The sequence below is a fragment of the Phocoena sinus genome, chromosome 15 (genome assembly GCF_008692025.1).
Source record: "Phocoena sinus isolate mPhoSin1 chromosome 15, mPhoSin1.pri, whole genome shotgun sequence".
In the NCBI taxonomy this organism is placed as follows: domain Eukaryota; kingdom Metazoa; phylum Chordata; class Mammalia; order Artiodactyla; family Phocoenidae; genus Phocoena; species Phocoena sinus.
The window spans coordinates 78,263,919-78,281,774 of NC_045777.1; the positions used below are offsets into that span (position 1 = coordinate 78,263,919).

The window sequence follows — 17,856 nt, forward strand, 5'->3', positions numbered from 1 at the left end:
TGAAAGAGCCAGACCCAATGAGATGCACAATGTATGATTCCATTTACATGACATTCTAGAAAAGGCAAAATGGCAAAAAAATGATCAACTACCAGGTCGCAGGGTCTGGGGTAGGCAACAAAAGGGCACAAGGGAAGCTTGTGGAGTGATGGAAGTGTTTTGTATCTTGATGGTAGTGATGTGACAGTGTGAGTTTGCCAAAAATCAAAGAGTTGTGCATTTTAAAAGGGTGAGTTTTACTGAATGTAAATTAAACTTCAATAAACCTGATACAAAAAACACAACATCTTAATTGAGTACCTACACTGTGCCAGGTCTTTGCTAAGCCTTGACCTCCAGGGCCACCCCCTAAATGGTACAGTGTGCCCCATTTAACGCCCTGAACAACCTACCCAAGGTCAGGGGCAGTAACAGGAGGAGCTGGACTTAGACCCAGGAGCCTGCGAGTCACCCAAGGGCTTCCAGTTCTCAGTCTGAGGGGGTGGATGAGGCAAGCAGCCCCCATGTGCTACGTCCCTCCTGAATGCTGACAGGTTCCCATGTTCTGTCCCCACCCCGACCTCTCTCCTGAGTCTGACCCCCGTAAATCCACCTGCCAACCCTCTCTGGAAGGCCCCCACGCACCTCAAACATAACACACAGCAGACTCACATCCCATGTATCAGCAAATTCTACCAGCCTCATCTTCAAGACACTGTCTGAATCTGACAACTTTTCACCATCCCACCCCTAACTTTACCTAATCCAAGATGCCACTGTGTCCCCTGGGCCAGGAACAGCCTCCTCACCGGTCCCCGTTTCTGCCCCTGCCCATCCTCCTCAAAAACTTCCGGTGAGTCCTCATTAAATTTGAAATAAAATCCAGACTCTTTAAACCAGTCTAAGACCCTGTATGATCCAGCTCCTGCTACCTCTTGGGCCTCGCCACTCTCACTCTTCCCTCACTCCCCCTGCACCAGTCACAATGGCACCTTGCTAGACTTCAAACACACAAGGATGTCCCTGCCTCAGGGCTTTTGCACCTGCTGTTCCCGCTGCTTCAATGCTCTTCCATTGCAAATAATTTGCAAACCTTGCTTCATTAAGTCTCTGCTCCAAAGTCCCCTCCATGGACAGGTTCCTCCTGCCCCTCCTTCTTTGCCCCTTTAACTTGCATCATAGCATTTATCTCTACCTGATACTATATTGTGATTTAATTCCGTGAGATCAGCCAACTCGAGGGCAGGACTCGGTGGCGTTTGCTGCTGCATCACTCCTGGAACATGGTGGGCACTCAAGATGTATTTGTGGAAGGAAGGAAGCACGTGTCCACTATTTGCATCTCCTGGAGCATCACCCTCTCTGCTTCTCCTGGCGCAAACCAGGCCCCACGAGAGAGCTCCCTGCTCCGCACCCCAACACCAGCCTGCCACTCGAGGCATGAAGGACACTGTGAGTCTCCCAATTTGGGGGCCATCTACTCCCCCAGGGAGAACAAACCCTTAAGAGTCTCCTCTTTCTTGTCACTTCCAACCAAACCAAAAGTAAATTTATAAGACATCGCGTTAATACACAGAAGCAAAAAAACAGAAAACAGGGCTTCCCTGGTGGCGCAGTGGTTGGGGGTCCGCCTGCCGATGCAGGGGGCGCGGGTTCACGCCCCGGTCCGGGAAGATCCCACATGCCGCGGAGCGGCTGGGCCCGTGAGCCGTGGCCGCTGGGCCTGCGCGTCCGGAGCCTGTGCTCCGTGGTGGGAGAGGCCACAGCAGTGAGAGGCCCACATACCGCAAAAAAAACAAAACAAAACACAAAACAGTTCACCCCAGGTCCTCCCTCCATCTTTTAAAAATTTAGTAGCTACTTCCATCTCCTCCAAAGGGACTTTATATCCGAGCTGGCACACAGGCTGGATACACTGAGCTCCCCGGGTCCTCGCTGACAAAAATTAGATGCCCGAGGAAACAGAAGAGACCCAAAATGCCAATGCCTGATTTTCCAGTCCTGGGGTCATGGGGCATTGTCCTCAGCCTGGATGCCCCCTGGCCCAGAGGATGCTCAGAATTATCCAGGAGATCAAGCTGGTGGGTGTTCTCCCATTCTACACCTGGGTAAACTGGGGGCTGTTCTCGTGGGACTGAGAGGGCGTTAGTCTAGTTGCTTAAGGTCCTTCAGGCCTGGGCTGGGCCTGGGCAACCTCGTGCCTGCTCAACTGAAGCCAAACCTCATCGATGCCCTATTTTTTTTAAAAAAAAGCCTTCCCCAGTCTGAAGAGGAAGATGGCTACTTGGCGCTGCTCCTGGGTGCCAGGCAAGCCTGGAAGGGCTCCCGTGGACCCGGCCGGGCCTTACCTCTTGATGACGAACTGGATGCTGTTGCTGGCCTCCAGGATCTTCCGGAGCTTGGCGATCCCGAAGCAGTTGGGCCTGCGGAGGGAGATGCCTTCAGGCAGCCCCACCACAAACAGCTCCTCTGGGTACATCAGGAACTTGGAGTAGGGCACCTTGACAGGCTCCGAGATGCCAATGGCCTTGGCTGCAGAGATACGGCTGCTGTAGGGCCACCCGGATCTATGGGGCCACGAGTCTCAACTCCCACCTCCCATGTCTGCATGGGGGGGCCGCAGGTGCTGGAGCCCTTCTGAAACTTAGCCCTTAGTTGAACCCTCCTGACCCTCCTGAGGTAAGTACTGGTAGCCTCAGGCTGTGGGTAAGAGACCCAGAGCCCGGAGGGGATGTGACCTGTCTCAGGTCTCAGAGCCCCAGAGCTGGGGGATGTGAACCCAAGTAAGTGGGGTCCCCAGACCTGTGCTCAGTTCATGCCCTCACACCGTGGCAATGCAGGAGAAACTGCTGACAGCTGGTGAGACCTGGCATCGGCTCCACCCAAGTCCACTTGTCCCCGTGCTGCCAGAAAGGCCCTCCAGAGGGTCCCCCTGCCACCAAAAATAACCCCAACCCCCTGCATGGCCCAACACCACGCCTTGGGAACCAGAGACATCTGAGGCCCAGGCCAGGCACTGCCGCTCACGAGTTCTGGGGCCTAGGACAAGCCACATCACTTCCCCAGGCCTCGTTTTCCTCACCTGTAAAATGGGCATTAGGACACAGGCATTTTGTGAGATGGGATGGGAGAACTCATGTGAAGCACCTCGCCAGTGCCTGGCCAACCACAAGGGCTGAATGAAGAGTAGGCTTCTCCCTGCCTCCCTGTTTTCTTTCCTGGTCTTTCTAGTAGAAAAGACCTTGTTATCCATCTGTCCTCCTGAGGACCCTGAACGAGGGTGTCTGTGGGTACAGAGGGGCAGTGACAGCAGTCAGAGTGGCCTCTGTAAGCTGAGGCTGAGGCAGACCATGAGTGAGTGTGAGCCTGTTGAAGGAGGAGGTGGGGACGCTGCGTTTCAGAGGGTGGGGTTCTCTGGCAGTGCCTCAGTCTCCCAGAGAGGGAGGTCTAGAACTGAGGAAGGGGCAGGATGGCAGGCCCTGCGGAGCCCTGGCCCTTTCCCAGTTGGTCCCAGCCCCTCCGGCCCCTCCCTCCTCTGTCTCTGTTCCAGGAGCAGCTGGGATGGGGGGTCAGGCCCTCTGAAAACAGGGCAGCTGGAGGGACGCCTGGATGCCCTCAACCCTACCCGGCTCCTCGCTCACCGTATCGCGTGTTGAAAAGCAGCTCCACCTGCTTCCGCAGAGGCCGGATCACGTCACCATGACTGTCTGAAAGGCAAAGAACAGTTTGGTGAGCCTCCCCAGTGGCAGCAGGACCCTGCTTCTCAGCTCATGTCCTAGGTCTGCTGGCACCAAGAATGACCCTGTGCTGGGACCTTGGAATGGGGAAGGGTAATGGTGACAGGTAACCTACTTCCTCAGAAGTGGCTTCCCTGCAGACAGGTCCACAATTCTGGGGCTCAAATACCTGCTTGTGAAATCGGATCTAGGGCATTACCAGGACTGAATGGAAGGTTTTGAGGCCTAAGAATGACCATGGGCCTTTCTACGTGAATGTCACTCTAGACCAGCACCATAAGGGACTTTGCTAGCTTGTGAACTCTAAGCCTGCAAATTGAGTATGCCGCCACTAGGTGGCAGTGGATGTTGATTAAAACTTCAGAGTTCCTCCCCTGCCAGGCTGGGTTTGGGATTGGGAAAGTGATGCTCCTCTCCTCTGACACCCACTCATTCCGTTCCAGGGGTGGAAACAGACCCATCCTCACCTTGATCTCCCTGCCTGTCCTACTCCCACCCTCCGCAGGGTGGGAATGAGCAGTGTTCCTGAGATTGAACATGTCTATTGGACACAAAGCCAATTTTGTGCTTTCAGGCCTAAATTCGACTTGCTCAGGAAGACTCAGCCTTAAAACCTTTGTGGAAAGAGGCAGGGTGTATATAAAAACAAAGTAAGAAAGGCTTACAATTTCCTTTACCAGAAAGAGCTGCTTCTACCTCTGACCGTGTACCTCTTAGTTCTACAAGACAGGTCTATAAACCTCCTCCCAATTCAGGCAGCCCACAGGACACCCACCCCCAAACCCGGTGTTGGGAAGAGACAAAAAGGAGATGCAGGACTGGGGAGGGGAGGAGACGTGGGGGGGGTGAAAAATGGGGGGTGAACAGTGCCTCACCCTCCACAGGCCTCTCCTCAGGCCGCGGGTCCTCGCTGGGGCCTTTGTCTGAAAAAGAGGGTGCCAGGCAGCCATGTTCATCATCTCCTGCACCACCAAAGTCAGGGCAGACAGGTGGGGAATGGCAGGCCCAGACTCTGGAGCACGGCATGGTGACTCCCAGATGGGATCATGGACCCCAATTTTGCACAAGCACCTGCCCTCGCCTCCATGTGAGCTTCAGAGACCAGATACCCTGTGACATTTGGTAAACACCCCGTGGAGACCAGCCCTGCACCAGCCTGTCCTTCCATCTACTGACTGCCAGGTTCTGTTCTAGGCATTGAGGACACACGGGAACAAGACAAAGCCTTGTCCTCCTGGTGTGATGTCAAACATTACATACGATGCCAGATGGCAGTGATGCTGTAAAGAAAAACAGAGGGAATTCCTTGGCGGTCCAGTGGTTAGGGCTCCACGCTTCCACTGCAGGGGGCAGAGGTTCTATCCCCAGTCAGGGAACTACGATCCCACATGTCACGTGGCATGGCTGGGTAAGGGGATGGAGGAAAGGCAGGTGGGGGCGTGGAGCCATCTAGGGTCACGTGGTCCCAGCGCATCTGACAAGATGACACTGGCTCTGGTCTGGGCACAAGAGACCCAACCTTGTCCCCAGGTGCCCGTCCAACACGCAGCAAGGTCGTGGCACAGTGAACAACAGGGGAGGTGAGGGCTCAAGCTATACAGGGGAGGGGTGAGACTGGCCTTGGGGGGCCGAGGGGGGCTACACCTGGGCTGGACCCAAGTGTCCAGGGAAAGCAGTGGGGTGGGAGAGGGACACAGGCAGGGAGGGGGAAGTGTGTGTGGGGAGGGTGGTGGCAAACTCAGAGATGGCGCATTTCCGCAGCAGGATGAACTCCAAGTGCGGACAGTGGAAGTGGGGTGCAGGGGGTGGGGCACAGGCCGACCGGTGGGCTGCAGGGCCTCCATCAGCAGCAGCTCTTTGGTGCCAAGAGCTGGAGGAAGGCGTGGGGACTTTCAACACTTGAAAGAACCAGAAGGAAACTGTGACTTAGGAAGTTTGCTATGCGTTTGCCAGGTGCTTTCCCAGGCAGAGCTAACCCTTAAACAGCCCTTCTTAGCCCCTGACACGAGGCTGAGCTGGTGAGGGTTGGAGAAGTCGGACCTGGGTCTGCTCTTGGCCAGCCAGTGGAGAGGATGCTCGGTGATGAGGGATGCAGGGATGTTCCAGATGGGATCGTGAGTGGGAGGGAAAGGGTCTGATCCTGGGAGAGCTGCCCATGGTCAAGGCCCACTCACGGACGGAGGGAAGGGGAGCCTGCATCTGGGATTGCCAGACAAGCCTAAGCCTTGGGGCTCAGCCCGGAAGGCTCTGGAAGGTTTGATCTATGCTCAGCCCTGATTTAAAAAGGGCCAGGCCTGAGCTTTCGGCCTAAATTTTCCTCATGGCCATAGGTACACTATGGGCAGGTAGATGCTGGACCCACCTGACTCTGCCTGGAGGCTTTTTTCTGGCTGTGGGAGCAGACCAGCAAGGTACAAGGGCTGGGATCAATGCCTGGAAACAGCTCTCAGCCAGTGATGGAGGGCAGATCACCAGCCCAGCTCCCAGCTTCCTCAGCTGCGTTAACTCAGGTGTGTGATTTACGTGGGCTCCCGTGGTCCCTCAGCTCAGCTGCCCACAGGGGTGACGGGCCTGACGGCACTGCTGTCCTGTCCAGTCCCCCTTCGTACCTGGACTGCCCTTCCCGCACTCTCCTCCCAAATGAACGAAGGCCCCTGTCTCAGGGGAAGCCCCTGGGGGATCCCAAACTCACCAACTTCATCTTTGCCATTTCTAGACAGAGAGGGGCAGACAGGAGGAGAGGAGTCCGGTGGGGACAGAGGGACAAGCAGTGCTGCCAGGGAGGGTTCCTGAATCAGGGAGCTGGATCTGTCTCAGGGCGGAGGGAGATGCCCAGATGTCACGGTGGCAGCACCGATCAAGTTCACGAAATGGCTTGAGAGGAACAAGAGGGGAGACCAGGAAGTCTGTCCCCGCTCTGAGCTGTCCGTGTGTGCAGGGCCACCCCCAGGCGGTAGCAACAATCTGAGAGCCAGGCAGGAGATGACCGGACCCAGACACCCACAGGGAACCAGCTCAGCTCTGTGGCTCCACTAAGGAGGGGTTTCTGCCAGCCTTTGTTGTAGGACCCTGAAAACAGAAGGAAGCGGGGCCGGGTCCTCTCCCGGGGGGCGGGGGGCTCTTTCAAAGGCAGCAGGAGATGATGACCTGTGTACTTTGGGGGCCCTAATTCCAAACGTGAGAAAGTTGCCTGCTTTCCCCCCCACCCCCTGGCATGGCGCGGGGCTACTTACCCTGAACAAACCCGTCCATGTGCTCACTGCCTCCCCATTTTCAACCTTGGTAAATGATCGAGGGCATGACCAGAGATGCCCAAGGCACCAGGTGAGCAAACGAGGGATGATTTGTACAATACAGTAACACCACCAGTTGGGAGAAGCCTTTCCAATAGAAATGGCACCATGCTGGTCCACGGTCCCCCAACCCCAGGGGCCTCCACAGATCGGGACCCCCTTGGTCTTCTTTTTTTTTTTAATTTATTAAATTTATTTATTTTTGGCTGCGTTGGGTCTTCGTTGCTGCGCACGGGGCTTTCTCTAGTTGCGGCGAGCGGGGGCTACTCTTTGTTGCGGTGCGCGGGCTTCTCATTGCGGTGGCTTCTCTTGTTGTGGAGGACGGGCTCAAGGCGCGTGGGCTTCAGTAGTTGTGGCCTGAGGGCTTAGTTGCTCCACGGCATGTGGGATCTTCCCGGACCAGGGATAAAGCCCATGTCCCCTACACTGGCAGACGGATTCTCAACCACTGCACCTCCAGGGAAATCCCCCTCGGTCTTCTTAATTCTGCTGTGAATGCAGCCAGGTGACATGCGACGTCTTAAAGACCTGGCCACGCTGTCAGCTCATCCTGAGCCTTTGGTCCACTACACTCCCCACACAGTTACCGGACTGCTTCCAATTCCACCCATGCCCAGCCCGTGCCTGACAATATTCTTTCTTCGTTACCAAGGTATTAAAAGCACATCGCAGCTGATTTAGGGAGTGACAAAGATAGATCACTTAACCTAACATAGCTACTTTTTTGATATTTTTCTCCCCCCAAAACAGTGATCATGTTTTCGACACAGTTGTAAACACCATCAACTTTGTGTCTTCTACAGTCTCCCTCGTTGCCTCTTTTTAGTGGCTAATAGTCCATTAGGAGGATACTGTTAACAGTTCCCTGACAGCTGGACAAGCTTTTCATGGTCATCATTAACGCTGGCACCAACATCTCTGTGCAGAAAACACTGTTCACATCTCAGACAATTTCCTCGGACTGGGTTCCTGCTGTACGTAGCGGGGAGGGGGTGGTGGTGCTCATTTTCACGGCTCTTCAAGCTGACACATTTCTCTAAAAAGCAATTTGCCCATTTGCGTTCTTACCAGCACCAGGTCTGTGCCCATTTCCCCATGCGCTCAGCCAAAGTTCTGTTCAGTTAAAAGGTGCAAGAGATGCCCCTTTGTTCAAGCCCGTTTCTCTGTGGCTGCATGCGTTTGTTTACTGTCTGTCTCTTCTTCTGTGGCAGGTACTGAGATGTACTTACTACTCAGATCCCCTTCAAGGAAGAGCTTGTTGGCCTAGCAGCGGGGAGTGTGGTCAGCGGGCAGCTGCCCCTTCAAGGACTGCCCTTCCAGGGTGGCCCGCATCTCGTGACTGACTGAGGTGGAGGTATAAAGGCCAGGATATCCAGTGCAACTGGGAGCAACTCTGAGGGGCCTTTCTGGCTCCGAGCTCCCCGTGGGGTTGGTGGACGTGTTGCTGCAGCCAGATCATGGCTTGCCTTCCCCCTCGGCCCCCTTGTGCTTCTGTCCCCTCCCTTACATAGGTGTTGATCCCAACGGCAGCCCCTAATAAACACCCCACACATTAAACTCCATCTCAGAGACTGGGCCCCAGGGAACACAGCCCATGACACCCGTCCTGGGGCTGTGAAGTTTTCTTGTGCGGTTCAGCCCAGTGTTCTGGTCTGTCAAGGCCATGGGGAACACCATTCTCGGATGGACTGACCATTCCTCCCCAGGGATCTGCAAACTGCATAATCTTGCTGCCTAAGGTCCCTTTAATCCAACTAACTGACAAATGTTTGAGGAAGGACCAAGCCCTCCAGGACAACAGGGGAAACCTTCCCCATGTGGAGGCTGGGGTCCCCCTGCAGCCCTCCCTTTGTTTGCTTGAAATTCAAATAACTTTTATTTAAATTGAAAACAATACTTAAAACTGCACTTAGAGTCAAAATCCTTTTGTTTATAAAAATCATGAGAAGCTTCCGCAGCTGGAGGGTCATCTGGAGATCTCGATGTCGTATGAGCCAACTCAGTCCCGTGGATGACGCCACACTGGGTCCCCTCTGATGGTTCACAGTCGCCCACGTAGAAATCTGTTCCAGAACTGTGCCTGGGACTAACGCACGGTCCACCTGTTTGCAACTGGGGCAAAACCTCATCTCCAAGTCTGTCTCTGTTGTCAGCTCATCTGTGTCCGCCGGGACTTCTCACGTCCTATGCGTGTCTTAGGTATTATCCATAGATCACACGCATCCCAGCTCTGAGGACCCTTTATATCTCCTTATTGAACTGGACTCCCAGGTCCTCCTCACTCTTTCCTGTTTCCAGACCATTCTCCCTGACAGAGAAGACGGAAGCAGACGAGGAGCAGAGATATTCTGCCTTTATTCTGTCACCAATTAACGCGGCACCACCCATCTGGGCCTGTAGGAAACCTTATTTATTTTTCCAGTCACTTGTTTATTTTGGGTAGGGGAAATGTTAAAAAGTGCAGTAAAGCATACAGAATATTACAACAAACACTCATGGACCTATCAGCCGGAATGAATACACATTAGCATTTTGACATATGTGCACACGATTTTTAAAAATGAAACATTAGCAATACTATTTTTACATCTCCAAACTTATAGAAATGCTATATTGCCTATATCCTTCTGCACTTGCTTTTCACATTGAACATTATGAGATTTCTTCACACTGTTCGTTTAAATACACCTACTATGCTTTTGCACAGTATCCTTAAGCAATACAAACCCCTCTCCCCTCCTAATCAAGCCCACACCAGACATCACAGGCAAGGGAAACAAACTCCAGCCATCTTCCTAAAGTTTCCTGCCCTGGCCCTGCATCCCTTGTTACAGAGCCTTCCAAACTCAAATCATCTAAGTACTAATATCGTTTTCTGCCATATCCGCAAACCTTCTATAATTTACATACTATTTGTCTTTATAATGATTCACTTAAAAATTTTTTTATTTTTATTTTTTGGCTGTGCCACACGGCACGCGGGATCTTAGTTCCCCAACCAGGGATCGAACCTGCGCCCCCTGCAGTGGAAGCGTGGAGTCTTAACCACTGGACCGCCAGGGAAGTCCTATAATGATTCACTTTTTAAAAACATTAACTACGTGTAATAATTCTTACTTCTTATTATCAATAATAACATCTGTTGAGAATGGTTGCAGCTGAGAGCTGGGCATGTGAGATTCATTAAGCTATTCTTTTCAACTTTGGGTGGTTTTGAACATTTCCAAAATAAACTTTCATAAACAAAACACACAGAAACCCTACCCTCTCCCTGCTGCTATCCACCTGCCCAACCATTCCTCTTGTCTAAATTATCGTCAGAGTCTGTTTCTGTCCTTGCCCCCAGACCTCCTGCAGTCTGTTCTCAGCTCCACGATCAGAGTAAACACTGTTAAAATGTACTCCATTAGCGCCAACCCCCACACTGGTTCCTGTCTCTTCAGAGTTAAGTCTCCAGTCCTTTCTTTGATGTACACAACCCTGCATAACTCACCCACCACCTCCCTTTCCCCACCTCACTCTGTTCCAGCCACCCGGCCTCCTTGCTGTTGCTGAGACATGCTGGGCATAGCCCACCTCAGGGCCTTTGCCCATGCTGCTCCCTCTGCCTGGAAAGTTCTGTCCTGATATCCACACGGCTCCTGCCCGCACCTCCTTCAGGTCTTTGCTCCAATGTCATTTTCTCAGTGAAGTCCTCTCTGACCACTCAAATCCTGTAATAACCACCCCTCCTGCCCCTGATACTTCCCCTCCTGGCTTTGTGTCTCCCTATAGCACTTACCACCATCTGACTTTCTATTTTTCTTTTTTCCTTTTTTTGGGGGCCGCACTGCACAGCTTGCAGGATCTTAGTTCTCTGACCAGGGATCAAACCCGGGCTCCTGGCAGTGAAAGCCTGGAATCCTAACCACTGGACCGCCAGGGAATTCCCCTATTTTTCTTATTGATTTGCTTATTACCTGTCTCCCTGCACTGGGATGTCAGCCCACAAGGGCGGGGACTTTGGTCTGTCGGGTTCACTGCTCTGTCCCCAGCACCTTGCACGGGACCTTGTACATAGTAGGTGCTCAATAAATAGTTATTGAATAAATAAACAAATTTATCCAAATGGGAGCTCCGGGGAAAGACAGAGTAACCAGACTTAATATTAACTCAAAGGCCTATTTCAAGTTTTCAGAAAGGAACCTGGCCTGGATGGGGGAGGCAGGCATATACTGAGTTTCTTCCAAGGGGGACAGTCAATACCAAGAAAGGTCTAGAGGCTTCCTGGTCCCACCCCTCTCCCTGTTACATCCCAGGGAGGTGGGTCCCCAGCCCATTTCTTACCAGTCAGCATCTCCATCCCGTAACCGGAATCTTCCGAGGGCACATGTCCAGGCATCGAGTCTGTCATTTCCTCAGAGGTTGGGGAAGGGTCTGGAGGCAAAACTCCAAATGACAACAGCATCTTCTGTCTGTCCCACCCTGTCACGGTCCCTCAGGGACCTCCCAGCTCAGCATGCCCACAGAGCAGGACCCTTAAGGAAGCTGCACCCTGGACTCTGGGAGGGTAGCTGTGCCAGAGGACAGCAGGGGGCCTGGAGCCTGTGGTTACCCCATACTGAGCCTCCAGATGACAAGTACATGCCCCTCTTCACAGATGTGGAAACTGACACTCAGAGGGACCCAGGTCTGGAGTCAGACTCAGATCCTCTTACTCCAATGACCTTTTCTTCTCCCCCGCAGCCTCTCAAATCCCAGGGAAGCCAGGCCAGAGAGGTGAAGGCTGGGGGGAACTTTAGGAAGGTCAGAGCTGAGACCTGACCCCCAGCCCAGAGGGCAGATGTGGCTACAGAAAGCACACACAATGCTGCACCCTTTCACGATCAGACCAGAGAAACAGCGGCCTGGCGACCCCTTCTTGGCCGGGGCAGGTGCTCCAGAGACAGAACAGGACAGCCCGGGAGGGGACACGGTGGTGCTCGACCCCTGTACCTTCAGGCGGGGGTGGCAGGATCAGCCCTTACCTGGGACAGTGACCTGAATGATATCTAGATCCTCTGGCTCAATTTTGATGGGTCTCAGCCCACCCAGCTCCCCAGAGGTTCCTGTGAGGGGGAAATGAGGAATCTGGTCAAGTGTGGCCGTGAGCTCAGCCGGGCAGGGGAGTCATTCTTGAACATTCTCCTGTCTGTGACTTGTTAGTAGTGCCAAGAAAAGTCATGTCAGCCCTGGTGTCTGAGCTATAGGTAGATACAACGTATAGACCTGGCAACTGAGGCCTGCATCGCCAAGGATGTGGAGGCAGAGGTGATACCCGAATCCAGGTCTCCCACAAAGCCACCCACATCCCACCTGCCCCTCCCGGCCCCCAGCGAGCTCCCATCATGCTCTGCGGCCTGGGGGAGGGTCAGGGGACAGGGGTGGACGGAGGACATTCATGAATACCCAGGCTCGTGGTCTGAGCCGGCCTCCTCCCCAGAGTTGCTGAGTGGGGCTGGTGGACGCCCTCCCACCCCAGACACGCGCAGTGGGATCCAGCTCCTCACCTGGCCCACAGTCTTCAGAGAGACTGCTTTTGTCCGACCTGTGGGAAGGAAGCCGAGAAATGACATGGCATCAGCCCCAGCTTTCCCCCTCCAAGCAGTCAGGGGCCCACGGCGGCTGCCAATTCAAAATGCACCCCTGACCACATCTGCTCCCATCCCAGCGGGATCCACGCCACTCCCCTCCTACGCCAGCAATACTCCCAGTGCCCCGTCTCCCAGACAGCAGTCTCCTGGCTGCCCCAGCCGAGCTCCTGATCTGTACCCTGGGGTGACATGCTGGGCGTCCACCTTGCCCACCAGCTGGGAGCTCCTGAGGCCTGAGACTGGCCAGTCTAGGAGCCCCACCACTTAGTGCAGTGGGGGGTTGATCAGTGCTTGTTGGGGGCACTGAGAGCTGTAGGGACCACCCGCCTGGAGAGGGTTCAGGAGTCTGGGGAGGGGCTTGGGGAGTGAAGCTGGGCAGGACCCTGGGATGGAGAATTCGGTTCATTCATAGAACACTGTCGGGGAGGCCTGGGCTGGACATGGGGATTCCGGGATAGATGGCCCATCCCTGGCCCCCAGGAGCCCAGGGCCTGGGTGGGGGGCACTGGTGAATGGCGACCAGGCCATGAGCTGAGTGCGAGGCCTTGTGGACATGCAGGGCAGATTCCTGACCTAGTCTGGGTGCCAGGAAAGGCTTTTCAGACTAGATAACATATGGCTAGATCCCAAGGGGTGACAAGAATCCTCCAGGTGGAAGAAAACTGGCGAAATCTCTGTTCTCCTTCTGGGTCCCTTTAGATTCTCCCTGGCCCACAGTGGGGTGAGGCGTACAGGTGCCTGTGCGGGATAACCCTGTGCAGGGTGTCCAGGTGGAGTGAGACGCTGGGCCCAGCATCCTCCAGCCAGCCCTAGGCCTCGCTCCTCCCTGCACAGCTGGCGCAGAGCCGGGGTGTGGCCTTACCGAGCAGTCCCAGCCAGGTCTAGGACGGCAGCACGGGAGACCTCCGCAGAGATGTCCTCGGGCGGGCTGGCTGGCTCCAGCTTTGTGGGGTCTTTGGTAAACTTGTTCCCTGGGGGGAGAGCCGGGGAGGGGCAGGGTGGTCAAGGCGAAGGTTCTCCAGCCTCCACTGCCTGCGTGGCACCCAGCAGGGGCCTCTGGGGGAAGCTCCTGGGGGCACCCCTCAGGTGTGGTCTGGCCTCTGTCCCTCCTTCTTGTGGCCTTCATGTCCAGCCAAGCCAGGAAGGGGTCCAGGGAGAGATGCCTCCCCTGGGATGAGGAATAAGGATGCCGGGGATCTCAGAGGATTTGGCAGGAGGAAGAAGCCAGAAACGGCTGTCCTGACCTCAGGACAGGGGCTATGCTATTGGGGCTGAGGGAGCCCTTGGGAAAGGGACCGAGTCCCGTCCAAGGCTGTACCATGGGACCATTCTCTCGTTTAGTTATCCCAGGAACCCAGAGGATGGTGCTCTTATCTTTTCACAGATGTGGAAACTGAGGCCCACATGACCGTGCCCAAGGTCCCAAAGCTGGGGGGAGGTAGGGCCGGTATTGGGACTCAGATATGTTGCACCCCAAGATCCGTGCTCCCTTTGCTGCACCTGGCAGAGCCCGCCTCTTCCTCCTGAGAGGCAGGCCACCCACTGGTCATGGCCTGGGCACTTCGGTTTGCATCTAGACCCCAGTGCTCACTAGCTAGACTTCAGGGAAAAAACCAGAACCCACTTTATAGGACTGTTGAAAACTAAATTAAATTAAAATTAAATATGCTAACAGCTTAGGAGAGTAGCCATCACATGTTAGTATTCAGCAAATGTTAGCTTTATTATTCCCCATCCAGGGCTTCCCATGTCTGGAGGGGATGTCCTGACAGTCTGTCTGCACCTGGGAGCTGGGGCCCCCGGATACAGAAGCCACACCCAGGCTCCCTCGGGTCCGGTGTGGTGGCAGCTCAAGCACTCTTGGGGGCATCAGCTTGGTGGCTTCAGAACAGACTAGACAGTACCCACACATACCTGTGAAAATTCGCTCATCGAACATCCTGGGGAGAGAGGAGAGATGGGCATGAGAGGGGAGCCGGCCTCCAGGTCCCCTCAGTGATGGTCACTCAAGCCCCACGTGCATGGCTGCAGACCTGGGCACCGGGCTGGCCTCACATGGGGGCAGAAGAGGGCACGGTCCGGAACAGCCAGATACCCCCAAACAACCAGACATCCCGAACCATTTCTCCACAGCCAGGGAAGGCACTGGCCAGCCCCTGTGGGGGTCCCGGAGGGTCCAACCTATTCATCTCAACAACCCAGGTTGGGGGGCGGGGCTTCCTCCGGCCCTGAGCTCTCCTCGGCCACAGCTGGCGGATAACTCACACCCCTTTCCCACCAGGGCTCCGCAGCCTTTACCCACCACCACCTGTGTCTCAGCGACAGGCAAGGGGTAGGCCCTGCTCCCAGGAAGCTCTCTGTCGATGGCACAAGCCAGGAGCATTCCAGATCACAGCCTCACAGCGTGACATGTGGGACCCCTCCGGTTTGCCTCAGAAGCCAAGGGGACCCAAGCAGGGAGGGGGTCAGAAAAGACTTCACAGAGTTGGGGATGGCGAGCCCAGGTAGGAGGGCTGAGAGGTTGTCCAGGTAAAGGCACAGGGAGGGCTGGCAGCTCCATTTGGCCGGCTGGAGGCGTCCTGTGGGAGGTGACCAGTCTTCAGTGCTGTGCCCAGGTATGTGGTCTCTACACCGTGGGCAACGGGGAGCCCCCAGGAGGCATGGCACTCAGATCACTCCATCACCACACAGAGGATGGCTTGGAGGGGGGATAGCTTGGAGGGGGGATGGCTAGGGGCCCAGGGGCCATTTGGGGACTCCTGAGTCATCCTGATAAGACACCCGGAGCTCTTATTCCTGGAAAACGAGGATGGAGTAAAGGTCAGCGAGGGAGCTGGGATCACCTGGCTGCCTACCTGCAGGGCTGCTGTTCTTTCTGCTCTGCTCCCAGACCCCACCAGGGTGGCTCCCAGCGGGCTGGGGAGCCTCAGGCAGCTGGTCTGGGGGCCTGCAGCAGAGCCTGTGTGCCATGGAGCGGCTGGACAAGGGGACAGGGCTTTGGCCACTAAACTGGCACCCCCAGAGGCGACATGGGACAAATGAAGTCCCGCTTGTCTGAGTCCAAATACAAGGGGGCCGACAGTGCCCAAGCCGGGCCCAGAGGGAAATTCAAACAGAGGCGAAAAGGTCAGTGACAGAAGGTAGAGCGTGTGGGTTACCAGGGCAGTGAGACCCCAGGCACGGCATCCTGTTCTTATTCTGAGAGGCGCAAGCCTCCCCCACTGTTCCTGGAGGTTCATGCTCGTCTGGGTCCCCCAAGGCCGAGAAGCAGCCACAGCGAATAATTCTGGAGAGAACTGGCTTCCACTCTGAGGCACGCTTCCTCAGCTCCACCCAGTGACGGGGAGGCTCCCAGCATTAACAGCAGGTTTTATTATTTATGGTTATATTTACTTATCAGGGAGCACAAGGGAGGGGGTGTGGCACCTTGGCCTGCAGTTCCTAGTGGAGTTGGCGGGCGGGGAGTGGGGGAGACAGATGACAGGGAGAAAGTCTGATCTGACGTGGCTCCAATGCTGTGACAGACACCCTCATGGGCTGCCCGGCCCGGAAGGCCCACCTGATGAGCACTGAACAAGGGTCGCTGTTGCACATTGCAGAGTTCTAGGACCCCCCCCAGACACTTTTCCCTCTGAAGTCCTCCCTTAGGTAGAACCGACACATGTGAACTCAGAGCCTCTCGCTCTGGGCTTGTGTCCTGGTAGAAACCGGGGATTTAGGGGTCAGGGCTGGGCATGACTGGGGACCCAGGGGCCAGGAAGCCCCCTTCCACTAATAACAAGACCCACAGGCTTTGTCAAGGGGCTTCTCCCCTTTGTCAGGAGAGCACCCTGACCTCCCCCCCACTGCAGACACCTGGGCTGGGGTGGCAACTCCCCCTCCTGGCTGCTTCCTAAGCTCTCTGTTCTCTGACTCCCTTCTGCTAGGACGATCGCAAATGTGATCTCAAATGTGTCTCCCTGACGAGGCTGGGATGTGCAACAGTGAAAATGCACTGGGGCTCAGAAAGGAGCAGCCTCTGTTCTAAGCACCTTGCTCACATCCGTGTAGTCTCCCATCAGCACCATGGGGCCTGAACAATCATTAGCCGCATTTTATTTTATTTTATTCTTTAGCCACACGGGGCAGCATGTGGGATCTTAATTACCCCACCAGGGATCGAACCCATGCCCCCTGCAGTGGCAGCGCAGAGCCCTAACCACTGGACCGCCAGGGAATTTGCCTCATTAGCCCCATTTTATAGACGAGGAAAGTAAGGCAGAGCAGTTGAGTAACTTGCCCAAGGACACACAGCTGGAAAATGGTAGGGCCAGGATTCGAACCCGGGTTGTCAGCACTGATTAACTACTTCTCTATACGTGAAGGAGATGAGGTCAAGGGAGAAGACTCGCGTTTATTGAGCATCTATTTCATGCCAGGTATGTTATGTCTACCTCCTCATACTATGTTGAGAAAAACCTGAGGAATAGGGCATCATTGTCCCTATTTTTACAAATCAGGAAACAGGCTCAGAAGAGAAGCGCTAGTCAAGGTTTTCACGTGCTGTGTGGCTTCAAGCCCAGTCGGCCTGATGCCAAGCCTCCTCCTGCAGGAAGCCCCACAGGCTTGCTGCTCAGATGCCATCGAGTCTACACCTGGAAACATGCTGTTTGATGCTCCCAGGACTCATCGCAGGAGTGACCACCCCCCATGACTCGCGGTAGCCCCTGGGGGCAGATGGGGACTGTGCCTGCTGTTTCGTAAAGTCCTCAGTAGAGCTCAGTGAAGGGCTGGGCCTGCAGGAGGCGCCTGGCAAATACTAGTGAAGGATTAAACGACCTACAGTTTGGATAGAGGGAGATGAAGGTCAGCCACAGTGAGGACTCAAACACCACGGTCAGGAATGTAAGGGGTCACTGGGATACCCTTGCTGCTTTCTGCTCTCCTAGCCTCCTCCCTTGCTACCAGGAGTCAACTGAAGGAAAAGGACTTAGGCAGCAGCAAGAGAGACTTAAGCTAGACAACAGGAGGCACTACCTGACAGAAGGCCAAATGATTTTGTTTTTGGCCCCGCCACGCCACTCGGTTTGCGGGATGTTAGTTCCCCAGCCAGGGATCGAACCCAGGCCCTCAGCAATGGAAGTGCAGAGTCCTAACCACTGGACCGCCAGGGAATTCCCTCGAATGATTTCAAATCCACCTCCAGAATGATTTATCAAGTGGGACCCCTGGTAGAGGTTGAGAGGGAACAGAGGT

General features: G+C 54.9%; 1 protein-coding gene across 8 annotated transcripts in view; it reads right to left on the reverse strand.

Moving 5' to 3' along the window:
- GTF2IRD1 (GTF2I repeat domain containing 1) overlaps positions 1 to 17,856 on the reverse strand; it is a 112,727-nt gene that overhangs the window by 40,419 nt on the left and 54,452 nt on the right. For 6 of the 8 annotated variants that reach the window (XM_032606906.1, XM_032606910.1, XM_032606912.1 and 3 more), the window contains 8 exons: positions 14,536 to 14,561; positions 13,484 to 13,592; positions 12,538 to 12,575; positions 12,016 to 12,096; positions 11,336 to 11,425; positions 4,592 to 4,639; positions 3,621 to 3,686; positions 2,328 to 2,511 (listed from right to left, as the gene is read on the reverse strand). In XM_032606906.1, the coding sequence (XP_032462797.1) occupies positions 2,328 to 2,511; positions 3,621 to 3,686; positions 4,592 to 4,639; positions 11,336 to 11,425; positions 12,016 to 12,096; positions 12,538 to 12,575; positions 13,484 to 13,592; positions 14,536 to 14,561 (642 nt within the window). The remainder of the gene's footprint in view (positions 1 to 2,327; positions 2,512 to 3,620; positions 3,687 to 4,591; positions 4,640 to 11,335; positions 11,426 to 12,015; positions 12,097 to 12,537; positions 12,576 to 13,483; positions 13,593 to 14,535; positions 14,562 to 17,856) is intronic. The other 2 variants (XM_032606907.1, XM_032606911.1) reach the window with 1 other exon arrangement.